Genomic DNA, 25,914 nt, shown 5'->3' on the forward strand with positions numbered 1-25,914 from the left:
TTGGTGGTTTATAAAATTAATTTTATAGTTTAGTTAGTCCTTGGTGGGTTATAAAATTAATTGCAGAATGTAATTAGTCCTTTGTGGGTTATAAAGTTAATTTCATACAGTTAGTCCAACGGTGTTAATAAAATTGATTAAATCGTTTTGAATTCGTCTCATTAAGTAGTTTTTTGGTACTAGCCTATAGCTAGTGGGTATAACTGTTGTGTTGTACCGAACATTATACAACTTGATAACAACAATGTAATGTAGAATGTTTTCCCTATTCAATCTTCTAAGGTTAATTTAACTACGATTTAAACAGCAATTCAAATGTTTTCGCTGTTATTTATCGTTATACAAATACAGTTTATTTAAACCCAGAGCTTTTATATGATGTTTACATAAGGAGGTACTGACGTTGTTTAAAAAGATTTCTATTTAGAAAAAAAAATTAACTGGGTCTAGAGACTAAAAACAAAAAACAAAGAATTCTTATCGCGTAGCTGTCAGTCGCTGCGCGTCATTTAGCAGACGTGAGTTTATTGTAGGAACACGTGCGACCTGAATAATGCAGGGGACATAATTGAACCGCCTGCCGGAGAAACCAAAGGCAACAATAGGACAACTAAGGCAAATAAAGAATATTGAAAGGGGAAACAATTAAAAAAAAAACCGCCGTAATCGATGATCGTAATTGACGGAGTGAGAGTGGCAGACAATGGCGGGAAACTGATACCGTCTGCTGCTGTCGCCGGTGTGTGGACCGTGGCGGGAGGGGTATTGATCCAGGTCAGTCATGCGTGGAGCGGCGCGGCACACCTATGCTTGTCAACTTTCTACCTTGGCTTTTGTGTCGGTTGTTTCGTCTCCACAGTTGACGACAGAGATTCTTTGATTTCTGTTTATTGCCATCAATAAAATGGCGTCGCGAAGGGGTTTGGGCTCAAGTTTGTTAAGTGGGTAACCCTTTAAGGGCGGGAATCACAGTTCTGCCTCTGAGATACTTCCAGGTTTACTAAACTTATTGATTTTAATGACGGTTGGGTGTAGTTGTGTATTAATATTTTACCAACTTTTTGTGTAAGTATTTTTGTTATTGTTGCTGTTCCAGAAATTGGACAAACAAGCCACATGCACGATGTTCAGTCAAGCGAAACAAATGGGCTTCAGCACTGGCAGGATTCCACTGGTTATGACATACAGAACGCCCCTAAAAGCCCATTAGTCACCAGGTTAGATCTCGTTATATGCGGGAACCCCAGGGAACCTGAGGGAACCCGAGGGAACCCTAGGGAACAAGCAGTACACGGGCAAGACGTTCACATCGATTTTTTACTGTCGTGTTATTTTCTTAGATCTGGTTTGGTACGGCTCGAAGGAGGTTGGGATATCACAGGTTTAGTAGGTTGTAGATGTTGTGGAGGCGGTTTCAAGGGGTTGGGATAGTGATGGTTAGATATCATAGGTTTAGTAGGTTTTGAAGACAGTGTCTAGATATCATAGGTTTAGTAGGTTTTGGAGGTTGGTATAATGCTGAAAAGATATCATAGGTTTAGTAGGTTTTGGAGGTTGTGATAACAATGTCTAGATCTAATATTACGCAATGTTGGAGAATGATTGTCAACAGTTTCTTCCAGGCATCTCTTCAAGGGGGGGGGGCTTTGCCCCGAAAATTTTTTACCGCCCCCCGAACGAAATGAAATGTGTATAATTTATATAGAAAATATATACTTTTAACAGTGTCCGCCCCCCGAAGAAGTTCTACCGCCCCCCCCCCCCCCCGAAAATTTCAAGTGCCCCCCCCCCCCCCCCCCCGGAGAAAAAAGTCTGGAAGAAACTCTGATTGTCAACCTTGAGTTTTGATAAAGAGTTTATTTTTGTCCTCTACACATGATTACCCACATTTTCATATAACATTAGAAGTTTGCTGCCGCAGTTAAAACGGCAAGTAATATTTAAAAAAAATTATTATGTTCCTCAAAACTGTCATACTCTTATGTGGAAATTACCTCGTTTTTTTTAAAGTCATATGACACCCTCGGTTACATAAGACACTTGGCCACATGACACCCTAGATTATATGACATTCCTGGTCATGTGACATCCTTGATCATGTGAAAACTTTGTTTACATTACTCCCTCGATCACGTGACATCGTACATACTCAGTTAACTAGGTACATCTCGGTATATGTCATGTGTGTAAGTGGTGTGTGTATGTGGTGTGTGTATGTGGTGTGTGTATGTGGTGTGTGTATGTGCCGTGCATATGTAGTGTCTGTATGCAGTGTGTATATGTAGTGTCTGTATGCCGTGTGTATATGTAGTGTCTGTATGCCGTGTGTATATGTAGTGTGTATATGCCGTGTGTATATGTAGTGTGTATATGCCGTGTGTGTATGTGGTGTGTGTATGTGGTGTGTATATGTAGTGTGTGTACATCACAAGAGAACACCACTATAACTTGTGTTCGTTGTGCATTTATATGATGGTAAGAATATAAGAAGGTAAGATGGTTGGAGGGTAGGAAAAATGGTAACATGGTAGGATGCTAAGATGGTGTGAGGGTAGGATGTTAAATGAGTGAGATGGTAACCAAGTAGGATGGTAAGATGGTAGGACTTTAGTAAAAAGGTAAATAGCAACAAGGTTAGATGCTAAGAAAGTAAGATGGTAAAAGAGTTAGACAATAAGAAGGTAACTTGGTAGGATGGTAAGACCAGCTGATGGGATGGTAAGATAAGGCCTCTCGCCTGTTTAACCTTCACCTTCAGGAAACCCCTACTCTTACCCTAGCCCTACCAAACAGTCTCCCTCCCCCTCTCATCCAATAATTGGAAGCCTTCACCAACAGAAGTACAAGATCTGTCCGGAGAAACGAGTACACCAATATGTCTTACATAGTCAGTGTAAGTGATTACATCAATATGTCTAATATAGTCAGTATATGTGATTATATCAATATGTCTAACATAGTCAAATAAAAGTGATAACATTATGTCTAATATTGTCAATATAGACGTTATAACATCACTGTGTCTAATATATTCAATCTTGGACAAAGGTGACACGACAATGTAGATATTATTTATCGAGGTAGATAATGCTGATTGGTGTGTATATGTATGAGTGTGCATGCGTCTGTGTATGGAGGTGTACATTTATGTATGTGTGTGTGTGTGTGCACGCGTGTGTTATGTGTGTACTTGTGTATGCATGTACGTGTGTATGTGTGCACTTTTCTATGTGTGCATGTGCGTGTGTACTTGTGTGTATCTGTTTGTACTTGTTTACGTGTGTGCGTTTGAGTGTGTATAGGGGGGAGGGCTGCAGTTATAATTAAAAAAATAATCGAAAGTGTAAAAAGCTAGATGAATGTCTGGCCATGTTTAGACTTCGTTTAGACGACCTCACGTGTCGTATCCTTCCACAAACTCGCATTGTTCATGTCTCAACGAAAGATTATCGCATCAAATCACTGATGTATGACCCAGTCCAACACAATACGGGATTACATTGTTGGGTGATCCAATGACGACTTTCACGACGGCAATAGAATTCATGTTTATGTGCATGTAGGTCAAAAGGTCAACATTTGATATTATACTAATTGTCCTCACCCGTGCTAGCGTGTATTAGCACTGTGAGCTACTCACGTTACTGACATAGCTACTCATTGGGGAGTTATACTCAACACTTTTATGTTGTAAACAATGCGTGCTACAATATACAGACGGTTTAAAGTTTGGGTTAGTCAACCACACATCGTTAATACACTTTCACACCACAATCACTTTATTTTCACATAAACAACCACTAGACAGACATATAACTTTATATAAACACATAAAACCACATACATACACTTAAACAAAGGGCATCACATACATTTTTAAAGAGTTTAACAGAGGCGGTACGTCTAAAACGACTGGGTTTTCCCCAATAATTTTAAAAGGTTATTCAACTAAAAGACCAATCGCCAGAGGGGCTGACCCGAATCTTCCGTGAGCGAAAACAAAATAATCCCAGATTTCTTATTTACTTTACTGCAGTAGTCGGCCCATGCGCCATAAGGATACTGTTCTAGAGGATGCAGATTTTCAGGCTTTTATTGGTACCTAAAGACACACATTTTCAGGCTTTTGTTGGTACCTAAAGACACACATTTTCAGGCTTTTGTTGGTACCTAAAGACACACATTTTCAGGCTTTTGTTGGTACACAATGACAAACATTTTCAACCTTTTTACTTTCTCGTATATACGAAGTATAGAGAAAGTCTTGTAATCGTGCAAAAAAAAAAAAAATCGAGATTTTTACAAATCTCGACGTTTCACACCTCACTGATACGGAAAAACATAATTTTGCAATCTTGTCCGTATGTCTGTGTGTCTGTCTGTGTGTCTGTCTGTGTGTCTGTCTGTCCGTGTGTAAACACGATAACTTGAGTACCGTTACAGCTAGGTTGATGAAATTTCATATATAAGTATTTAATCAAAATCGTAGATCCGTATCAACTTTTGAGCGATTTCCGATAACCGGAAGTGGTACTTTTCCTACTTTGAATGTCTATAGCCCGAGTTTCCATCCCCTGTTATTTTATATAAGAATATTCGAGAAAGTTTAGGGGAGATCACTCCCGGTTTATTTAGACTTATTTTCAGGTTTTCTAGCATATAAAGACACATTTTTAAACTTCCGATGGTACCTAACTATGTAAATATTCCAGCCTCTCAAAAGTTCAAACATGATCTATACACTTAACGTTTTTTTTAAAGATTTTAAGGTGAAAACAAAAGTAAGACATTTTCATTTCTTTGATGCATTTCGCTTACCGCTCTTGTCTCAACACGTTTGATAGATGGCGTACTTGGATGAAGTACTCCGACTTTGTCGAGTTGTAAGACAGTCGCCATGACTACCGTTCTGGTGTGTAAACAAAAAAAACAACAACATGGAAGCAGAAATATTCCTGGGGATAAGCAATCAATCAGGCCGGCTCTTAGAGTCCAGAGTGAAACGGTATCGGTAGTAACGTAATCTCTCGCACGAGACGCGAGATAACACAATTGGCACTTTATCACCATTTTCACGCTGTAAAAATGGCGGATACCACCCACCTTAGATCTCATATTTCATAACCAGGAATACCTCCCCCACCCTTAGTATCCCCCCCCCCCCTCTCAACCAAACTTCTAGAATATTGTCTTTATTGGGAGGACTTAAAACTAGTAACGAGGTTTGACTAGAAAAAGTGGGTTGAAGGGAACGGACTGAAGATGACTTAAGGAGAAAGAAAAATAAAATATCGGACGAGTAGGAATAAATTGAACTTTTATTTTGGTACGAAGGGAGGAAAGTCACGGCGTAAAGGGAGAGAATTGGGTTGAAATTGTCAGATCAAGGGGAGAGCAGTACAGTTGAAAGAAGAGGGAAAAAAGTTCGGCCCATTCAATATAAGGAGGAAAAACGTCTTGATAAAGGGCAGTAATAACAACATCTCTGTTAGTGCTTGAACGAACAAGTCGGAAATTCCATGGATTAATGAGCGGGCATGGGAGGAATAGATTCTCTGGATTAATGAGCGGGCATGGGAGGAATAGATTCTCTGGATTAATGAGCATGGGAGGAATAGATTCTCTGGATTAATGAGCGGTCATGGGAGGAATAGATTCTCTGGATTAATGAGCATTGGAGGAATAGATTCTTTGAATTAATGAGCGGGCATGGGAGGAATAGATTCTGTGGATTAATGAGCGGTCATGGGAGGAATAGATTCTCTGGATTAATGAGCGGGCATGGGAGGAATAGATTCTGTGGATTAATGAGCGGTCATGGGAGGAATAGATTCTGTGGATTAATGAGCGGGCATGGGAGGAATAGATTCTCTGGATTAATGAGCACGGGAGGAATAGATTCTCTGGATTAATGAGCGGGCATGGGAGGAATAGATTCTGTGGATTAATGAGCGGTCATGGGAGGAATAGATTCTGTGGATTAATGAGCATGGGAGGAATAGATTCTCTGGATTAATGAGCATAGGAGGAATAGATTGTCTGAATTAATGCGCATGGGATGAATAGATTCTCTGGATTAATGACCATGGCAGGAATAGATTCTCTGGATTAATTACCATGGGAGGAATAGATTCTCTGGATTAATGAGCATGGGAGGAATAGATTCTTTGGATTAATGAGCATGGGAGGAATAGATTCTCTGGATTAATGAGCATGGGAGGAATAGATTCTCTGTGTTAATCAGCATGGGAATTAATGATCGTGCATTAGAAAAATAGATTACCTGGATTAATAAGCATGGGAGGAATAAATTCTCAAGAGTAATGAGTGGGCATGGGATAAATAGATTCTCTGGAATAATGAGCATGGGAGGAATAGATTCTCTGGATTAATGAGCACGGGAGGAATAGATTCTCTGGATTAATGCGCAAGGGAGGAATAGATTCTCTGGATTAATGAGCACGGGAGGAATAGATTCTCTGGATTAATGCGCATGGGAGGAATAGATTCTCTGGATTAATGAGCACGGGAGGAATAGATTCTCTGGATTAATGCGCATGGGAGGAATAGATTCTCTGGATTAATGAGCACGGGAGGAATAGATTCTCTGGATTAATGCGCATGGGAGGAATAGATTCTCTGGATTAATGAGCACGGGAGGAATAGATTCTCTGGATTAATGCGCATGGGAGGAATAGATTCTCTGGATTAATGAGCACGGGAGGAATAGATTCTCTGGATTAATGAGCACGGGAGGAATAGATTCTCTGGATTAATGAGCATGGGAGGAATAGATTCTCTGGATTAATGAGCGGGCATGGGAGGAATAGAATATCTGGATTAATGAGCATGGGAAGAATAGATTCTCTGGATTAATGAGCATGGGAGGAATAGATTCTCTGGATTAATGAGCATGGGAGGAATAGATTCTCTGGATTAATGAGAGGGCATGGGAGGAATAGATTCTCTGGATTAATGAGCGGGCATGGGAGGAATAGATTCTCTGGATTAATGAGCATGGGTGGAATTGATTGTCTGGTTTAATGAGTATGGGAGGAATAGATTCTCTGGATTAATGAGCATGGGAGAAATAGATTCTCTCAATTAATAGAACATCATGTAGCAACAACAACCAGAGGTTTTAAACTAGATGTAAATGTTAAATGATGAGCTTAGTTCAGCTTTAACCGTTACAAAATCTAAATCTCTTTCAGTTTGAGAATATCCTTTATTAAGTCCAAAAAAAAAAAAAACCCAACAAAATAACAAAACAAAACAAAAAAAATACTTTACTGAAATCGAGTGATATAAATTTTAATCTTTAATTTAAATTTAAAAATATATTCAAATAAATCCCGAGTTCAGTGAAGTCAAGTTTATCCTCCTCGCTTCAGCCCAAAGTAGTTCTCTGTTGGAAAATTACGATAAGAACCAGCGCGCTTGATAACCTGCTAGGCTTGGGATAAAATAATAGGCCCACAAAGCTAAGCCGAACACCGGGTATCTTTACTACATCCCATCAAATCAAAAGGTTCGGGGTAAAAATACCGTAGGTGTTGGTTTAGCTGTTGGCGAACACAGCTCAGGTGAGGCGCAGTCAATGATAGGGGATTTATGCGGCGTTGGGACGAAATAGAACAAATGGGATCCCATGTACATGCCTTGTTACATGCTTGTATGCGATGTGTAGCGTGTGGGGTGTATAAGGCAGGTACCTTCATACTTTCACTGGTCGCACGTGCAAACAATACAGCACTCAATCCTACCATGGCTTTACCTATTCAAACAGACAGACATTCAGCATAACAACTTAGTCTATTGATACAAAAGATTCAATTCAAATTTTCACAATGTCGTTGTAAAATAGTTAACATGAAGGTTTAGGGCTAAGTTCCATGGCTAGAAACAGTAAACGTTCAGTCGAACCAGTTGTGATTGGTATCTGAATCTAGCCAGTAAACGCATGGACAAGAGCTGACCACATTATTCCTTCATAATTATGTCGAACTCGCAGAATACTCTGCCGTTTTGATAGCCAGGATAAGATTCCTGTAATATCAACCACACTATATCCCCCACCTCCAGCTTATAATGCTATAATATCCGTCCATCCATGTCCACCCCACCATCTCCATCACGACTACCCCCCACCCACCATCTCCACCCCGTCTACCCCACCACCCACCACCTCCACCACGACTACCCTACCACCCACCACCTCCACCACCCCCACAGACGCCACTGTTTACCCAACAAAATTGTCCAAACTCCCCTCCCCTCCCCTCCTCATCTCACCAACCACCATACTGTTTAGATTGCGCCTGCAACAACTACTTCCCCCAATCACGTGACAGGCAGTAAATCTCGCGAGATCATCGTTCAAGTGTTATTTCAGGGCCTCTCCCCTAGCCTCGTTCTGGATCTCGCGCGCCCCGTCCAGCATCTCGCGCCTGATCACGTGCCCCCAGCGATGTGGGGGCTGACACCGACAGGAGCCTGCTGTTGATGCCTGGGACAAAACCTCGGAAAATTCGATTGAAACTCGGATCTATTTTCTAGCTGGCACAGAACAAAGAATGTTAAAATACCACCACCTCACATACCACCACCCCCAAATACCACCCCCAAATACCACCTCCCAATACCAACACACCCGAATACCACCTCCCACATTTTCAGTCTACCGATGACAACAGCTGAAGATGCCTGAAGCGACGAGTTCAGGTTTGTCTCGTGAGAACAAATGGGCGTCTGAAGGAGGGGCGGGGGGGGGGGGGGAGGGGTAGAAGATTGGGGCATTCGTCCCTATATGCAAGTAACTTTGGATTGTTAGCTGTCACAGACATTCGTACCACCCTCCGCCTCCCCCAATATAATACATATGCCCACAACCCATATTCTCACCCACCCCCAACTCACACCAAAAGAAAATTACCCATAATCCACATTCCCTCCACACTCACAATAACATCAAATTACCAATAACCTACATACCTCCCACCCACTCCAAAATCAGATTTCCCATAATCCCATATTAATTACTAAAAATAAACTCTAATAAAAAGTTCCAACCAACCAAAAACAATATGTCACCAACAGCAAGTTTTCTGTTCAGTTAATATTGATCAATGTCTTGATACTTCTCTTGTAGAAGATTCGACTTTGTGCTATAAGACTGCAAGAACCACATGTTTAACTTCTTTTAAATTTACACGGAAACCCAACAGCTTCTTGCTAAGTTTAAAAAAAAAAATCACTTAATATTGCAAACATCTTTTTCATCAAACCTTTTCAAACCTGCTGCTCTAATCTCTTTGGCTGGAGATTTAACAGCAATGAAAACACATTATCTAGGTCAAAGACGCGTTCGCACCGCGTTCGATTGTGTCTAGACTCTAGGTAAAAACATACGGAATCCCGTAGACATGGGTTCTACTCTATTAAAATGCGTTTGCGCGGCATTAACACTGTAATCTGTGCGCATGTTTCTAGCGGAGTTACGGGAATACCCGCATGATCAAATCACCAGTGTGTTGATTTAAAAAGGATTATTTTTCCTAGCGTACTATCAACAGGCAGCGCGCGGTTCGGTAAAGTGTTGTGGATCTTTTACGCCGGGAGTCAGACTCTGACGGTGCGAAAATATAAATATCGCGCAGTGTTGCATCATGGGAAAGAAATTTGAGAGGAGCGATGTTGACGGGAACGACGGGGTGGTAAAGAAATAATAAGGAAAATAAATAAATAAGGAGTCGAGATAAGTGACGACAATTGTGACGTTCTTCGTCAGGCGTTGTTAGCTGGTAAGGTGATGGTGAGGTGTTTAAGGTTGGTGAGCTATGTATGGTGAGATATGTATTGCGTAGGTGAGGTATGTATGGTGGGATTGTACAGGTTTTATGAGGTATGAATGTTGAGCTATGTGAGGGTTTAGAGAGATATGTATAGACTTGGTGACGTATATATATATATATATATATATATCGATATATGTATAGATTAAGTGAGATATAGATTGGTTTGGTAATCTATTATAGTCTGGTAAGGTATGTATGGATTAGTAGAGGTAAGTATAGGTATGGTGTGAGTAGTATAAGATGGTAAGGTATGCATGGTTAGGTATATGTAGTTTGGGCATATATATATATATATATATACATATATATATATATATATGTATATATATATATATATATATATATATATATATATATATATATATATATATATATATATATATATATATATATATATATATATATATATATATATATATATATATATATATATAGTCTGGTGATGTTTTAAAGCTAGTTAGATATTGTCGAAGGAAAAGCAAAAAAATAATACACTTTCCCATATGTCCAAATGACAGGGTAAACTATTTTTCCAGATTGTTTACACAGAGATGTTTAAGTACGTTACAGAAGGACATATAAAATATATGCTGGTTAATAGTTTATCTGAACGGCATGCATGTTTGTCTGTATATATGTATGTATGTATGTACAGTACATGTGTGTATAAGACTTGCTAGAAACATTAAAAGGGCTTGCACTAACCCCAGATTTGGATGTTGTCAGATAACTTTATTTTGAAGATTTTTTTTTCGCGACGTACCTCACAACACCAAGAGATTTAATCAGGTCCTGTATAGAGAATTAATTTTATTTTCTATAATTGTTTCACTTCCTGCTTCAATAAAATTCCCAGATTTTTATTTTCGCTCTCCTGTCCGAACCGATGAAAGACATTTAAAAAAAAGTTTAGAAATAACAAGCGTCGATTGAGAGGGGAGAGAATTTGGGGAAGAGGAAATATTGTATGAAAGGGGAGATCTTGTATGAGAGGGGAGATAATGTATGAGAGGGGAGATAATGTATGAGAAGGGAGAGAATTTACTTGAAATGAGTGAGAATTTAAGAGAGGTTAGAGAATGTATGATATAATTTATGTGAGGGGAGAGAATTTTATGAGAAGTAAGATAATTTATTTGTAAGAGAAGAGAGAATGTATGAGAGTGTAGAGAATGTATGAGGTGGGAGATAATTTATTTAAAAGGGGAAATAATTTTTTTGAGGAGAGAGAAAGTATGAGAGGGGAGAATTGGGTGAGAATTTAAGAGAGATTAGAGAATGTATGATATACTTTTATGTAAAGGGAGAGAATTTTATGAGAGTGGAGAGACTTTATTTTTATGAGGAGAGAATATATGAGAGTGTAGAGAATGTTTGAGAGGGGAGAGAATGTATACGAGCTGGGAGAGAATCCAGACATACTTGTTCTTCCCCTGACTGGTCCAGAGTCCCACGCTAATGAGAGCCTTTCATGGCTTGTACAAGCAATTTCTATCTTATGACAGGGGTCGAGGCGAGTTTTTGTCCGAGGGGGAAGCGAGGGGGGTGGGGCTGGTCAGAGGGTGGGACAAATAAGACGAGGTCAGCTTCAATGAGTGTCGGGATATGCAGGATATGGAGTCAGGGGAGATGAGGGTGAGTGCTTGTTGTCTGGAGGTTTTCTGTGTGTGAGTAAATGAAGTTTGGTACTGATGGGCGCGTGCATGTGACTGGGGTTTGGTGATGTACGCTTAATGGGAAAATGGTGTCAAGGATGGAGTGGGGGAAGTTTACGCTACAACACGTGACCCGGAAATGATTTGTGTGAGAACCAACAAGAGTTGTTATCTCTGGCGTTGCTCAGGGTGGTGCGGAGGGGTGTCAATCCCAGGAGAAGTAACGTAGTTATCCTGCTTGCCTGGTATTGTCATATAAGTAGAGTGACGAGACTTTCTTCAAAAAACCTTATAAATTGAACCTTAATTTTTTAAAACCCTTATTATGATAATCACAGTCGCTTAGGAGTGAGCAGTTAATTTCAGAGTACACATTTCACGAACACAAAAAAAAAATTTTTATAAAAGAAAATCAGGTGTTTAAATAGATAAAACATGAAGACTGAGAAATATTGTTTGACACGGTGTTGCGTTTCTTGGAAATTAAATAAATAATGACTCTAAATTACTATGTTAAGATCAAGACGTTGATTTATTTGACAGAAACAGAAGCTTTATAACGGTTCAACTATTGAAGAAATTAAAACCCTTTCATGGACAGATTTTAAAAAGAAAACATTATCGACTTCACTAGTTGAATGACGAGAAAATAACAATAAAAAAGCAGAAGAAAAATAGATTCGATTAAAAGTAAATAATATGTGAAAATGAAGGAAACTTTTACAAGTAAAGAAAGAGATGAAAGAAACTTCGGAAAGTAAAGAAAAAGATGAAGGAAACTTCACATAGTAAAGAAAAAGATGAAGGAAACTTCACATAGTAAAGAAAAAGATGAAGGAAACTTCACATAGTAAAGAAAAAGATGAAAGAAACTTCACATAGTAAAAAAAAAAGATGAAGACATCAACTAGTAAAGCAAAAGTAACTCACCCATAGACGTCATGGCGGCCATGACAGCGACTAGAAAGTTATTGGTCTGGGTAATCCAGCGCACGTCTCGCTTCAGACGTCTCATGGCCTCATGCCTCGATAGCCCTAGCCGAGAGAAGCAAATGTTTAGAACCCGCGACACACGACCCCATGCCACCGTTAGGAGTCCATTCGGTCTATTGTCACACACTTAATCTCCAGCTAATCTATAATCCGAGGTGGTAATCCAAGCTTGATTTCATCCAGAGTAGAAACTTGATAATATCATTTGCTGAAATAAACAATGAACTATGTCATTGTTAAAGTAGAAATAAACAATGAATTATGTCATTATAAAAGTAGAAATAAACAATGAATTTGGTTATTATTAAAGTAGACTATTCTATTGATTATAAAGTTATTTACCCAATCAATTCCTTTCAAAATTTGATAGCTGATTGCATTATATATATATATATATATATATATATATATATATATATATATATATATATATATATATATATATATATATATATATATATATATATACATATGTGTGTGTGTATGTGTGTGTGTGTATCCCGCACGTTTCTGGACTCTAAAGGCCAAGGTCAGGGTCGTCTGATGGCTGAGTTGCTGTCAACTTTGGCAGACGATGATATCGGCCGGTCAGTCTCAGCCTGGACCTGACTGGACACGGCTGTCAGACCACAAGGTCAAGGTCTGTTTCCCATCGAGGCGAGATTTAATAAGACAGCCCGTCAGCTGACAGCCCTATCTCTTGACCAGCTGTCCCAGGGGTTTTGGCTGTCCTAGTTAGCGTCTGACCTCCCTGTACTGCATCTATAACCTTTTTACACTCCGTTGTACACACACTTTTTTTTACCTTTCCTCACCCCACACCTCTCACTAAACCTCATCCCACACCTCTCACTAAACCTCATCCCACACCCTCTCTAAACCTCACCCCACTCCCCTCACTAAACCTCAACCCACACCCCTCTCTAAACCTCACCCCACACCTCTCACTAAACCTCACCCCACACCTCTCACTAAACATCACCCCACACCTCTCACTAAACCTCACCCCACACCCCCACTAAACCTCCCCCACCCCTTGTTCGTATACACCTCTGACTCCTCTTACCTCTTTTCTCCACCACTTCTCCCCCTCCACCCCTATCCTGTCTCACGTATAATACACGTATCAGATATCCCTACAGTTTTTATGATGGTATTTCCCACCTCACAGCTACACACATACCTACAGCTATGATAGCTACCCACATACCTACAGCTATGATAGCTACACACATACCTACAGCTATGATAGTTCCTCCAAGCGGGCCCCTACCTGCGTACAAAATACGATATCCCTTTGCATAGGTTGTTGCATGCTTTCATCTATCTTAGCATGTCCCTAGCGACTTAATGTGTGCTCAACGATTTTCATCACGTCCCAACTAGTTGTTAGTTCCGGTTGTTAGAAGTCTTACTTCCGGTAGAAAATAGTCTTACTACCGGGTGTCACAAGCTTTATTCTCATACGTTACACGTCTAATTGCCGTTTATCACAATTCTCTCTTCCTGTTGTCACAAATCTTACTTCCGGTCGCACGGCAAACTTCCGGTTGTCAAATGTCTTACTTCCGGTTGTCAGACCTCTTACTTCCGGTTGTCACACCTCTTACTTCCGGCTGTCACACCTTTTACTTCCGGCTGTCACACGTCTTACTTTCACTTGTCACACGTACACGTCTTACTTCCGGTCAACGTACCTGCCCAGCACATTGCCACGTGCTTCCGGTATAGATTTCTCCCTACTTCCGGTGGCTTGATGGATCTGTAAAAGTCCAAATAATTAGGTCATTAATCTCATGGCATACATAGGTATTGATAGGTTTCTTCCGCCCGTTGTTCGATCTCGATATACGGTATCGATTCTACCGAGATCCTGTACGGTTACACAATATCTTGCAACGATTTTGAGCTAAAATAAGATTGTCGTCAAACTTGGTCCTACTGGACTAGATTGATGACGTCTAAAAATACAAGGATCAAAAGAAATTTGATTGATGAACTGAAATAATAGCCAGTAGAATTAAAATAGTAGCCACTTGAACTAAAATAGTAGCCCATAGAACAAAATAGTAGTCTATTGAACTAAAATAGTAGCCCTTAACTAAAATAGTAGTCGATTAAACTAAAATAGTAGTCTTTTGAACTAAAATAGTAGTCTATTGAACTAAAATAGAAGTCTATTAAACTAAAATAGTAGCTCTTTAACTAAAATAATAGTCCCTTGAACTAACATAGTAGCCCTTACCATATCGAAAGCGATCGTGTCATAGTGTAGGTGAAGTAGAGCTGATCTGAATTTTAAAACTTTACCTGCGACATGCTGAAGTAAATTAGTGGCCCCGTTTCCAGACTAATTTATAGTCTAGGTGAGGTAGAGTGTATCTGATTTTTTTTCACCTTTTCGCCAAGAAAAGATTGCTTGTCTAACACAAAGCTATAAACTTTTAAATTTATTGTCCCCTATTCGACCAAGTCGTCCCCTCCCCCGTATCGATGATTGGCTTAGACGCCACCCACAGACACTACAAGAGCCCAAGTATCAGTAAAATCCTTAAATGTGTATCATACCCCGTAATCAGTGTTCCATCTAAGAGGAAAATGCTAATGTGCAACTTGTAATTTGTGTCCTCGGTGTTCTAAAAGTCTTATACAAGGATATAAGTATTTTACAAAATCTCTGCGCGGCAGCTCAAAACTACTGCGCGGCCGCGCAACCGCGCAACTTAGAGGGAAAATTGCCCATAACATCTATCTAGTTGTATCACAGTTCTATTACGTATGAAAAGGTAACAGGCCTCACGTGATATTACATTAAGACGAAACTATGTAGATATAGGGCTTGTAAGTCCACGGTCTCGAAATCTACACGCTGGCAAGTACTAGTACGAGAAGATGTGACCTACTTACAAGCCCTATTAAACAACAACAATTTAAAAAAAATCTTTATAATTCAAATAAAACACCAGACCAGCCGTCGGATTAAAATACGATTTGAACTAGTTTAAAAAAATCCGTTACTATAATTGATTCTTTGATTAAAACAATGCGTCCTAATAAACACATGATTTATCAAAGGGAGTGATCATGGACTCGATTATGTGATCACATGCTACATTTGTGCTGTAACCCACGGGAGATGCTACATATGCAAAAATGATGGCAGCCATTGGCTTAATACAATAGATTTACAATTTAAAGTTGATCCACACACTAGAGTTATGGGACTTGCTTTAGCCCGGGATAATGAATGGCCATGTAATTTAATTTTTAGAGATGGGAGAGTGAGTGGACGATGTTTTCTGCACTCTTGACTCAGTTAAGGGGGGGGGGTGGGAGGGTGTGTGTGTGGGGGGGGGGGGGTTGGTGGTACGGGGGTGAGGGAGGGATTGGGTGTGTGGTGTGGTTGCACTGTTGATTGAGTTAAGTAAAGGGGTGAGGCGGTGGTAAACGATGTGCAGTGTTTACTGAGTTAAGTGAAGGTAGGGGGGGGGGGGGGGTAAGTCAGTAAGGGTGGGTTTGGGGTGGGGGGTGGGGTAGGCGATGTGCAATGTTAACTATGTTGAGTTAAGTGACGATGTTCTGTTCTGTACACTATTGATTAAGCAGAGGATAGATGGACGAAGCGGGGGGGGGGGGGGGAGGGGTTCGATTTTTTAGTGCATAAAGTGAAAATCGAGAGTCAAGGTCTTATTAAAACAGTTGTATTCCCCTGTTGTACTATCGCGTCGCCCCACTCCCACCCCTTCCCCAACCATGTACACATACAACAGACATTTCATCCCGCGTACAATACACAGTTTGCGTATATATAAGCCTTCCCATTTAAATACATGTAATATCACGTCCATTTGTACACACAATACAGATACTATCACTCACAATAAAACACACTATGAGTGGTTGAAATTGGGCACCATATAACAAAGCATTATTCCATTTTCTAAAGCAACTCATTCAATTTTTTTTAATATCATCTAATGTGTAACTCATTGGATCATCCAGCGCTAAGAAATCTTCAGGTGGATCAGTCGATTTTGTAGGTGATCTTATCATCATCAACATCATCATCATCATCATCATCATCATCATCATCATCTCCCAACACTAATTGGTGCACAAGGCATCAACACGTGTGGCATTTCGTCTCTAGCTATAGCTTTAGCTGGTTGGTGGTTGCTGGTAGTTGTTGGTGATTGTTGGTGGTTGGTGGTGGTTGGTTGTTGGTGGTTTGTGGTGGATGGTTGTTGGTTGTGGTTGGTCGGTTGTTGGTTGTGAGTGGTCAGTTGTTGGTTGCTGGTGGTTGGTGGTTGGTGGTGGTTGGTGGTTGGTGGTTGGTTGGTGGTGGTTGGTGGGCTTTTCTTATTCAACTTTCTCCTGATCTTCATTCCTTTTGGCCTCCTTCGTTTCCCCTTGCCCTGTGGTGTTCATACTAGAGCCACTACGTCTGTACCCCCAGTGGACTTTATGAAACTACAGACTGCCCTATACAGGACAGCTGAGTGTAAACTGAAGCCTAGCTAACAAGTCGTATAAAAAACACTGCCACGGAACAGGATTGTTAGAGTGATCGCCCATGAATTGTTGTAACGACTTCGTCAAGGAAAAACAACACATCTTGACACTTGTTTGTTTAAACTTGACACCCCCACTGAGCATGCGCAGCTGTCAGCCGGATGTTGACGTAATTTAGTTCACGGATTTGAAGTGTCCGATACCTGCTGGACTTGTCATAACACGTGCTCCGGAGGAGAGATAGAGGGAGGATCAGTTACGGCCCTTGTTGGGTTGGATGTGAAGGGGTTAAATGTTGAGTGGGACACGGGTGTGAAGGGGTTAAATGCCGCATGGGACATGGGTGTAAAAGGGTTAAACGTAAAGTGGGACACGGGTGTGAAGGGGTTAAACGTTGAGTGGGACACGGGTGTGAAGGGGTTAAACATTGAGTGGGACACGGGTGTGAAGGGGTTAAATGCCGCATGGGACACGGGTGTGATGGGGTTAAATGTCGTATGTGATTCTAATGTGAAGGGTTAAACGTTTAGTGAGACACGGGTGTGAAAGGGTTAAACGTAAAGTGGGACACGGGTGTAAAGGGGTTAAATGCCGCATGGGACACGGGTGTGATGGGGTCAAACGCTGATTGGAACACGGCCGCGAGATCGTTAACTGACGTGCCAACCGCTTCCGGAATAAGAATTTTCTAGAAAGAAAAAATATCCATTTTAATTCTGACGTCTAAATGTGTAGCCCATAGTATTGTGAACCTTTGTAGTAGACAGTTTTTGAAACATTTATTAACGTGATCTATCTTTAGGTGACCTATCTTTACGTGATCTATCTTTAGGTGCCCTATCTTTACGTGACCTAAACTTAAGTGATCCCTGTTAACGTGACCTACTTTTACATGACCTATGTTCACGTGACCTATATATAATAGATATATCTATATAATCGTGATATATCGTTACGTGTTCTATGTTTTTGGATTTCCAAATGTACCTACTGTATTTATATTCTCAATATAAGCTCACAACTAAAAATTTAATACACATATTATGATGAATCGATTCTGTCTGTTATAAAGGACATTATATGGGCTCCAGTGAACCAAGCGTACACAGACCGATGTTTAAACGGGGAATCAAATATTAAATTGATACTGTTACACTTGATATGGTTTTCATTTTCAGCTTGTGATTAACCGCAGCTTAGGATTATAGGATTAGGATTACAGAGGCGCAGGTATTCCCAACTGCAATCTGCAACAGCACAAGGATTACACGACTGTAGATTGTCTACATTAGGTGTGTAGTTTGTCTACATTAGGTGTGTGTAGTTTGTCTACATTAGGTGTGTAGTTTGTCTACATTAGGTATGTATAGTCTGTCTACGTTATGGCGGTAGATTATAGAGCCAAAAGTTGGCGAGAGAAAAATTTGTTTCTCCATAGAAAAACAATTACGCTGTCTGGAATCTTGCCTACCTGGTTTAAAAAGAGAAGCGGTAAAAGACTAGACCGAAATGACTAGACCGAAATGACTAGACCAACATGACTAGACCGAAATGACTAAACTGAAATGACTAGGCCGAAATGACCATACCGAAATGACTAGACCGAAATGACTAGACCGAAATGACTCTGGTGGAGACGATTACCCTGGTTACGTCACATCCCTGATCAGGACACTAATGAGTACAAGTACTTTGTGTGAAGTTTTTTTCGATTCCGTGTTTAGCAACTGTAAAATGTGAATGTAAATTATCTGCAGGAGTACATTTTGTAAATACTCTTTCGTGAGTTGCATTGCTGATGACTTAAACTTAACTTTGCACATCAAGTTTAACTTACATCACAAATAGCAACAAACTGAGGTAAAAGCTGTTTGTTAAAATAGGACATGGTATGTATTATTGAGAATGAAAAGGGGGGGGGGGGGTTGAACACGGAGCCGAGCTAGTGTTTAGCTCAATATGTTAGAGATCACGGAGCTATTCTAAAGTTTAATATCGCAGACCACCGAACTAGCTTTGTTTACTCCGAGTGACAATGCCTACAGTATAGTCTAGGCCAGGGGTCTCCAAACTACGGCCCGCGGGCCGGATGCGGCCCGCGATGTCCTCTCATCCGGCCCGCGGAGATCTTTTTGTCCACGGAAAAAACGATTGTTGGTGATGGCTGAGGAACTTTGCCCAGAAAAATCAAAGACATGCCTGGAAGAAACTGGCCCCCGAGCTGAAATTTGATAGTTAATGCGCCCTCGGAATGAAAAGTTTGGGGACCCCTGGTCTAGGCGACAGGGGCCACAACTGGCGGTTTGACTTTGTATGTCGTGATCTGTTTACCTCTACCACAGCGGCGTCACAACAACGTTTCCCTCTGCCAAGTCTGTGACTCCTGAAGTGCCAGCCTCTGGGTGCGTCTGTGTGCGTCCCTGGTCTCGTGTGCAACGGTCGGAGGTGTCGGCTTCAATAACCTTGATGACGTCACGTGTTTTTCGTCCCGTTAAAAAAACTCGGCTAACGTCTGCTAGACGGGCTATGGTAATTAGTAAAGTGCTCCCGAACACGGTGTCAGAATTTGACGTCGAAAAAAAATTAGTCTAAAACACACTTAACCATAAGCCTGTCATATATACAGCAATTATTTAGTTATTTTTAATTATCAGACAAAGCCCTTAATGTAAACATCATTTGAAGATGAACAGAAAAGCAGTTCTGTAAGTGTAGCTTGGCAATTTATAACTGGTAATACTCGATAGAAAAGAACGGCAGCAAAACGAAGTGAGTCTTTGATCATTGGAAGAAAAGAAAATAGTTTGGCGTCGAGGGTTTCCTGTTGATAGCCTGTCATTGGATGGCTGAGCTCGATCACGTGACTGGTTTATTTATAGATGGTCTATGTTTACACCTACACGTCACTGCACAGACGTTCGGTACACATGTTAGACATACGTCATTGCTGTTTGGTACACACGTTATACATACGTCATCGCAGTTTGGTACACACATTATACATACGTCATCGCGGACGTTACACGTTATACATTCGTCATAGTGGGTTTTTGATACATAAGTTATATAAAAATGTACTATATAATATTTTGAACTTGCAGCGATTAAAAAAACCCATTTAGTTTTGATTGTTGAAATTAATTTGATGTAACTAACTTTAAAAAAAAAATATTTAATCGAAATGAATATTATAACGAAATATCCTTTGAAACGGTTGTAGATGTGACCTTGCACTTGTACAGTGATGTGATTGGCCAAGCTATAGCCTTGACCTTCCTTTAAAAATTGTGCAAACTGTTAGTAAAATAATGTCCATTCATCATCTAAGCAATCTTGTAAAATGGCGAGGCAACTCTCAAAGGTATCATTGTCTCTTGCTTCGTTCTACAATATTTTTTAACTCCCATTTTCCCAGGAACTAATATGGCCAACAAAGGAACTAATATGGCCAACAGAGGAACTAATATGACCAACTTTGGGAAATGGAGAAAAAGATTATTTGAGAATTTTTCTATACCCTTATGTAAGTGTGAGTGTGGTTAATCTTATATATACCTATATTGATCTAGTTGTTGAGAAACGTAGGCGAAATGGGTAGAGCAGGGCTTTAGAAAAATTGCTTATTTTAAGATAAAAGAAAAAAGTAACCGATAAATAAGTCACAAGAGAAAAATGTCACTTAGGTAAAGCATCAAGTTTTTGTAGAAATAAAAGTGACAAGAATACAATTTCAAATGTCATGTAAACGTTTCATGGTGATTACCCAGTTTTTACCCGGTGAAAACCGACATCTGAATATTCGATTCAAATAAATTATCAATTTAAACAAAGGTCTACGCAATGTTTGGTTTCGCATTCATTTCCTAAATGGTTTGGGTGCGTAAGGAAGAGCTAAATTAAGGGAGTATTTTATGTAACGGAGCTTTATGTACGAAAAAATTGATAATTCATTCCATATATATATATATATATATATATATATATATATATATATATATATATATATATATATATATATATATATATATATATATAATGAAGTTTAAATATGTGGCTGTTTGTGTGTTACATGTCACCACACCTCCCTGACCCCACCAACCACACGTCACCACATCTCCCTGACCAACCACACGTCACCACATCTCCCTGACCCCTCCAACCACACGTCACCACATCTCCCTGACCAACCACACGTCACCACACCTCCCTGACCAACCACACGTCACCACATCTCCCTAACCATACCAACAACACGTCGCCACATCTGCCTGACCCAACCAACCACATGTCACCACACCTCCCTGACCCCACCAACCACACGTCACCACATCTCCCTGACCCCTCCAACCACACGTCACCACATCTCCCTGACCAACCACACGTCACCACATCTCCCTAACCATACCAACAACACGTCGCCACATCTGCCTGACCCAACCAACCACACGTCACCACATCTCCTTGACCCCACCAACCACACGTCACCACATCTCCCTGACCGCACCAACCACATGTCACCCCATCTCCCTGACCGCACCAACCACACGTCACCACATCTACCTGACCCCACCAACCACACGCCACCACATCTCCCTGACCCCACCAACCACATCTCCCTGACCCCACCAACCACACGTCACCACATCTCCCTAACCATACCAACAACACGTCGCCACATCTACCTGACCACACCAACCACACGTCACCACACCTCCCTGACCCAACCAACCACACGTCACCACATCTCCCTGACCGCACCAACCACATGTCACCCCATCTCCCTGACCGCACCAACCACACGTCACCACATCTACCTGACCCCACCAACCACACGCCACCACATCTCCCTGACCCCACCAACCACATCTAGCTGACCTCACCAACCACACGCCACCACATCTCCCTGACCCCACCAACCACATCTCCCTGACCCCACCAACCACACGTCACCACATCTCCCTGACCCCAACAACCACACGTCACCACATCTCCCTGACCCCAACAACCACACGTCACCACATCTCCCACCAACCACACGTCACCACATCTCCAACCAACCACACGTCACCACATCTCCATGACCCCACCAACCACACGTCACCACATCTCCCTGACCGCACCAACCACATGTCACCCCATCTCCCACCAACCACACGTCACCACATCTCCCTGACCCCACCAACCACATCTAGCTGACCCCACCAACCACACGTCACCACATCTAGCTGACCCAACCAACCACACGTCACCACATCTCCCTGACCCCACCAACCACATCTAGCTGACCCCACCAACCACACGTCACCACATCTCCCTGACCCCACCAACCACACGTCACCACATCTCCCTGACCCCACCAACCACACGTCACCACATCTCCCTGACCCCACCAACCACACGTCACCACATCTCCCTGACCCCACCAACCACACGTCACCACATCTCCCTGACCCAACCAACCACACGTCACCACATCTCCCTGACCCCACCAACCACACGTCACCACATCTCCCTGACCCAACCAACCACACGTCACCACATCTCCCTGACCCCACCAACCACACGTCACCACATCTCCCACCAACCACACGTCACCACATCTCCCTGACCCCACCAACCACATCTAGCTGACCCCACCACACGTCACCACATCTCCCTGACCCCACCAACCACACGTCACCACATCTCCCTGACCCCACCAACCACACGTCACCACATCTCCCTGACCACACCAACCACACGTCACCACATGTCCCTGACCCCACCGACCACATCTCCCTGACCCAACCAACCACACGTCACCACATCTCCCTGACCCCACCAACCACACGTCACCACATCTCCCTGACCCAACCAACCACATGTCACCACATCTCTCTGACCCCACCAACCACACGTCACCACATCTCCCTGACCCCATCAACCACACGTCACCACATCTCCCTGAACCCACCAACCACACGTCACCACATCTCCCTGACCCCATCAACCACACGTCACCACATCTCCCTGACCCCATCAACCACACGTCACCACATCTCCCTGAACCCACCAACCACACGTCACCACTTGACGAGCTAGGCAAGGCCTGATCGATGTTAAAAAAAATCTCTGGCTCTGATTTCTCAATAGCGAAACGTTCTCAGCTTTTGACACTAACACATACACATGCACAGCTCATTCATCGCGCATGCATATCAGTACCCACGAACACACACACGCTGATATCGAGACACATAGCCCTAGTTGAGCTTGACCTGCTGAGAAATGTCAAACATGATGAAATGGAAGACATAAAGTCTCTGTGCTGGGGGGGGGGGGGGGGCGTGGGAGGAGGAATGTGTAAACATGGAGGTGAGCACAGGTGTCTCCTTGAGCAGACGACATAACATAAACTGTCCTTACATCGTCAGAGGACAACTTGTTGCTGGTGTGAACGTCTGCTCAAAAGATGACGTCTACCATATTGTTTTAGTGTTAAGGTGCGGGGAGATTTGGAAGGGGAATTGAGGAAAACAACATTACACATAACAAATATCACTCCTTAAAATAAACAACCAACAATATTTGACCTTCACCCAAACTTTCAACATCCGCTCTAAAAATATTGCTGAAGTAGAAGTACAGATCTTTGATGCAGTTAAATTTAGCCTCGCCATTCACGACTATTGAGCGCACAACAAGCTGTTTTATTAACCCTGTGATTAGCGTCTTCAAATAGCTAAGATTCGTTTGCCGATATTTCTTATAGTCTGCGAACTTCTGACAGCATCAAGGCCCACGTGACAACTACTGCACGAGCAAGATCGTGGTTGGCTTTTCTATCATTTAAAATTAAAAACATAGACGGTTTAGAGTGACATTTAGATGCTACGTCTTTATAGGGAAAATTGCTGGAAAAAAAGATGGAAAGTAGTCTTCGATTATAGATTAATCGATAAATGTAGACGAGGTGATCTACTAGTAAATCGGTGTTAGCGTCGCGAGATCAAAGGGTGGATTGGGTAAGTATATGTTACCTGGTGGAGGTGGGTGTACAGGTACATGCAGTAGTACAGGTACATGAGTGGGTCGTACAGGTACATGAGTGGGTCCTACAGGTAGTGGGTTGTACAGGTACATGAGTGGGTCGTACAGGTACATGAGTGGGTCGTACAGGTACATGAGTGGGTCGTACAGGTACATGAGTGGGACGTACAGGTACATGAGTGGGTCGTACAGTACATGAGTGGGTCGTACAGGTACATGAGTGGGACGTACAGGTACATGAGTGGGACGTACAGGTACATGAGTGGGACGTACAGGTACATGAGTGGGACGTACAGGTACATGAGTGGGACGTACAGGTACATGAGTGGGACGTACAGGTACATGAGTGGGTCGTACAGGTACATGAGTGGGACGTACAGGTACATGAGTGGGACGTACAGGTACATGAGTGGGTCGTACAGGTACATGAGTGGGTCGTACAGATACATGAGTGGGTCGTACAGGTACATGAGTGGGTCGTACAGGTACATGAGTGGGTCGTACAGATACATGAGTGGGTCGTACAGATACATGAGTGGGTCGTACAGGTACATGAGTGGGTCGTACAGGTACATGAGTGGGTGGTACAAGTACATGAGTGGGTCGTACAGGTACATGAGTGGGTCGTACAGGTAGTGGGTCGTACAGGTACATGAGTGGGTGGTACAAGTACATGAGTGGGTCGTACAGGTACATGAGTGGGTCGTACAGGTACATGAGTGGGTCGTACAGGTACATGAGTGGGTCGAACAGGTAGTGGGTCGTACAGGTACATGAGTGGGTCGTACAGTACATGAGTGGGTCGTACAGGTACATGAGTGGGTCGTACAGGTACATGAGTGGGTCGTACAGGTACATGAGTGGGTCGTACAGGTACATGAGTGGGTCGTACAGGTACATGAGTGGGTCGTACAGGTACATGAGTGGGTCGTACAGGTACATGAGTGGGACGTACAGGTACATGAGTGGGTCGAACAGGTAGTGGGTCGTACAGGTACATGAGTGGGTCGTACAGTACATGAGTGGGTCGTACAGGTACATGAGTGGGTCGTACAGGTACATGAGTGGGTCGTACAGGTACATGAGTGGGTCGTACAGGTACATGAGTGGGTCGTACAGGTACATGAGTGGGTCGTACAGGTACATGAGTGGGTCGTACAGGTACATGAGTGGGACGTACAGGTACATGAGTGGGACGTACAGGTACATGAGTGGGTCGTACAGGTACATGAGTGGGTCGTACAGGTACATGAGTGGGTCGAACAGGTACATGAGTGGGTCGAACAGGTACATGAGTGGGTCGTACAGGTACATGAGTGGGTCGTACAGGTACATGAGTGGGTCGTACAGGTACATGAGTGGGTCGTACAGGTACATCAGTGGGTCGTACAGGTACATGAGTGGGTCGTACAGTACATGAGTGGGTCGTACAGGTACATGAGTGGGTCGTACAGGTACATGAGTGGGTCGTACAGGTACATGAGTGGGTCGTACAGGTACATGAGTGGGTCGTACAGGTACATGAGTGGGTCGTACAGGTACATGAGTGGGTCGTACAGTACATGAGTGGGTCGTACAGGTACATGAGTGGGACGTACAGGTACATGAGTGGGACGTACAGGTACATGAGTGGGACGTACAGGTACATGAGTGGGACGTACAGGTACATGAGTGGGACGTACAGGTACATGAGTGGGACGTACAGGTACATGAGTGGGTCGTACAGGTACATGAGTGGGACGTACAGGTACATGAGTGGGACGTACAGGTACATGAGTGGGTCGTACAGGTACATGAGTGGGTCGTACAGGTACATGAGTGGGTCGTACAGGTACATGAGTGGGTCGAACAGGTACATGAGTGGGACG

At 42.3% G+C, this 25,914-nt stretch overlaps 1 protein-coding gene across 5 annotated transcripts in view; it reads right to left on the minus strand.

The window, feature by feature from the left end:
* Positions 1–25,914, minus strand: part of LOC131953760 (uncharacterized) — a 178,355-nt gene that overhangs the window by 108,008 nt on the left and 44,433 nt on the right. For all 5 annotated transcript variants that reach the window (XM_059317115.1, XM_059317117.1, XM_059317114.1 and 2 more), the window contains exons 2-3: positions 14,203–14,267; positions 12,443–12,713 (exon numbers count right to left, since the gene is read on the minus strand). In XM_059317115.1, coding sequence (XP_059173098.1) covers positions 12,443–12,527 — 85 coding nt within the window. In that variant the 5' untranslated portion in view covers positions 12,528–12,713; positions 14,203–14,267. The remainder of the gene's footprint in view (positions 1–12,442; positions 12,714–14,202; positions 14,268–25,914) is intronic.

Source organism: Physella acuta, unplaced genomic scaffold, assembly GCF_028476545.2.
Source record: "Physella acuta isolate Inbredline_101_S28 unplaced genomic scaffold, ASM2847654v3 ptg000948l, whole genome shotgun sequence".
NCBI lineage: Eukaryota > Metazoa > Mollusca > Gastropoda > Physidae > Physella > Physella acuta.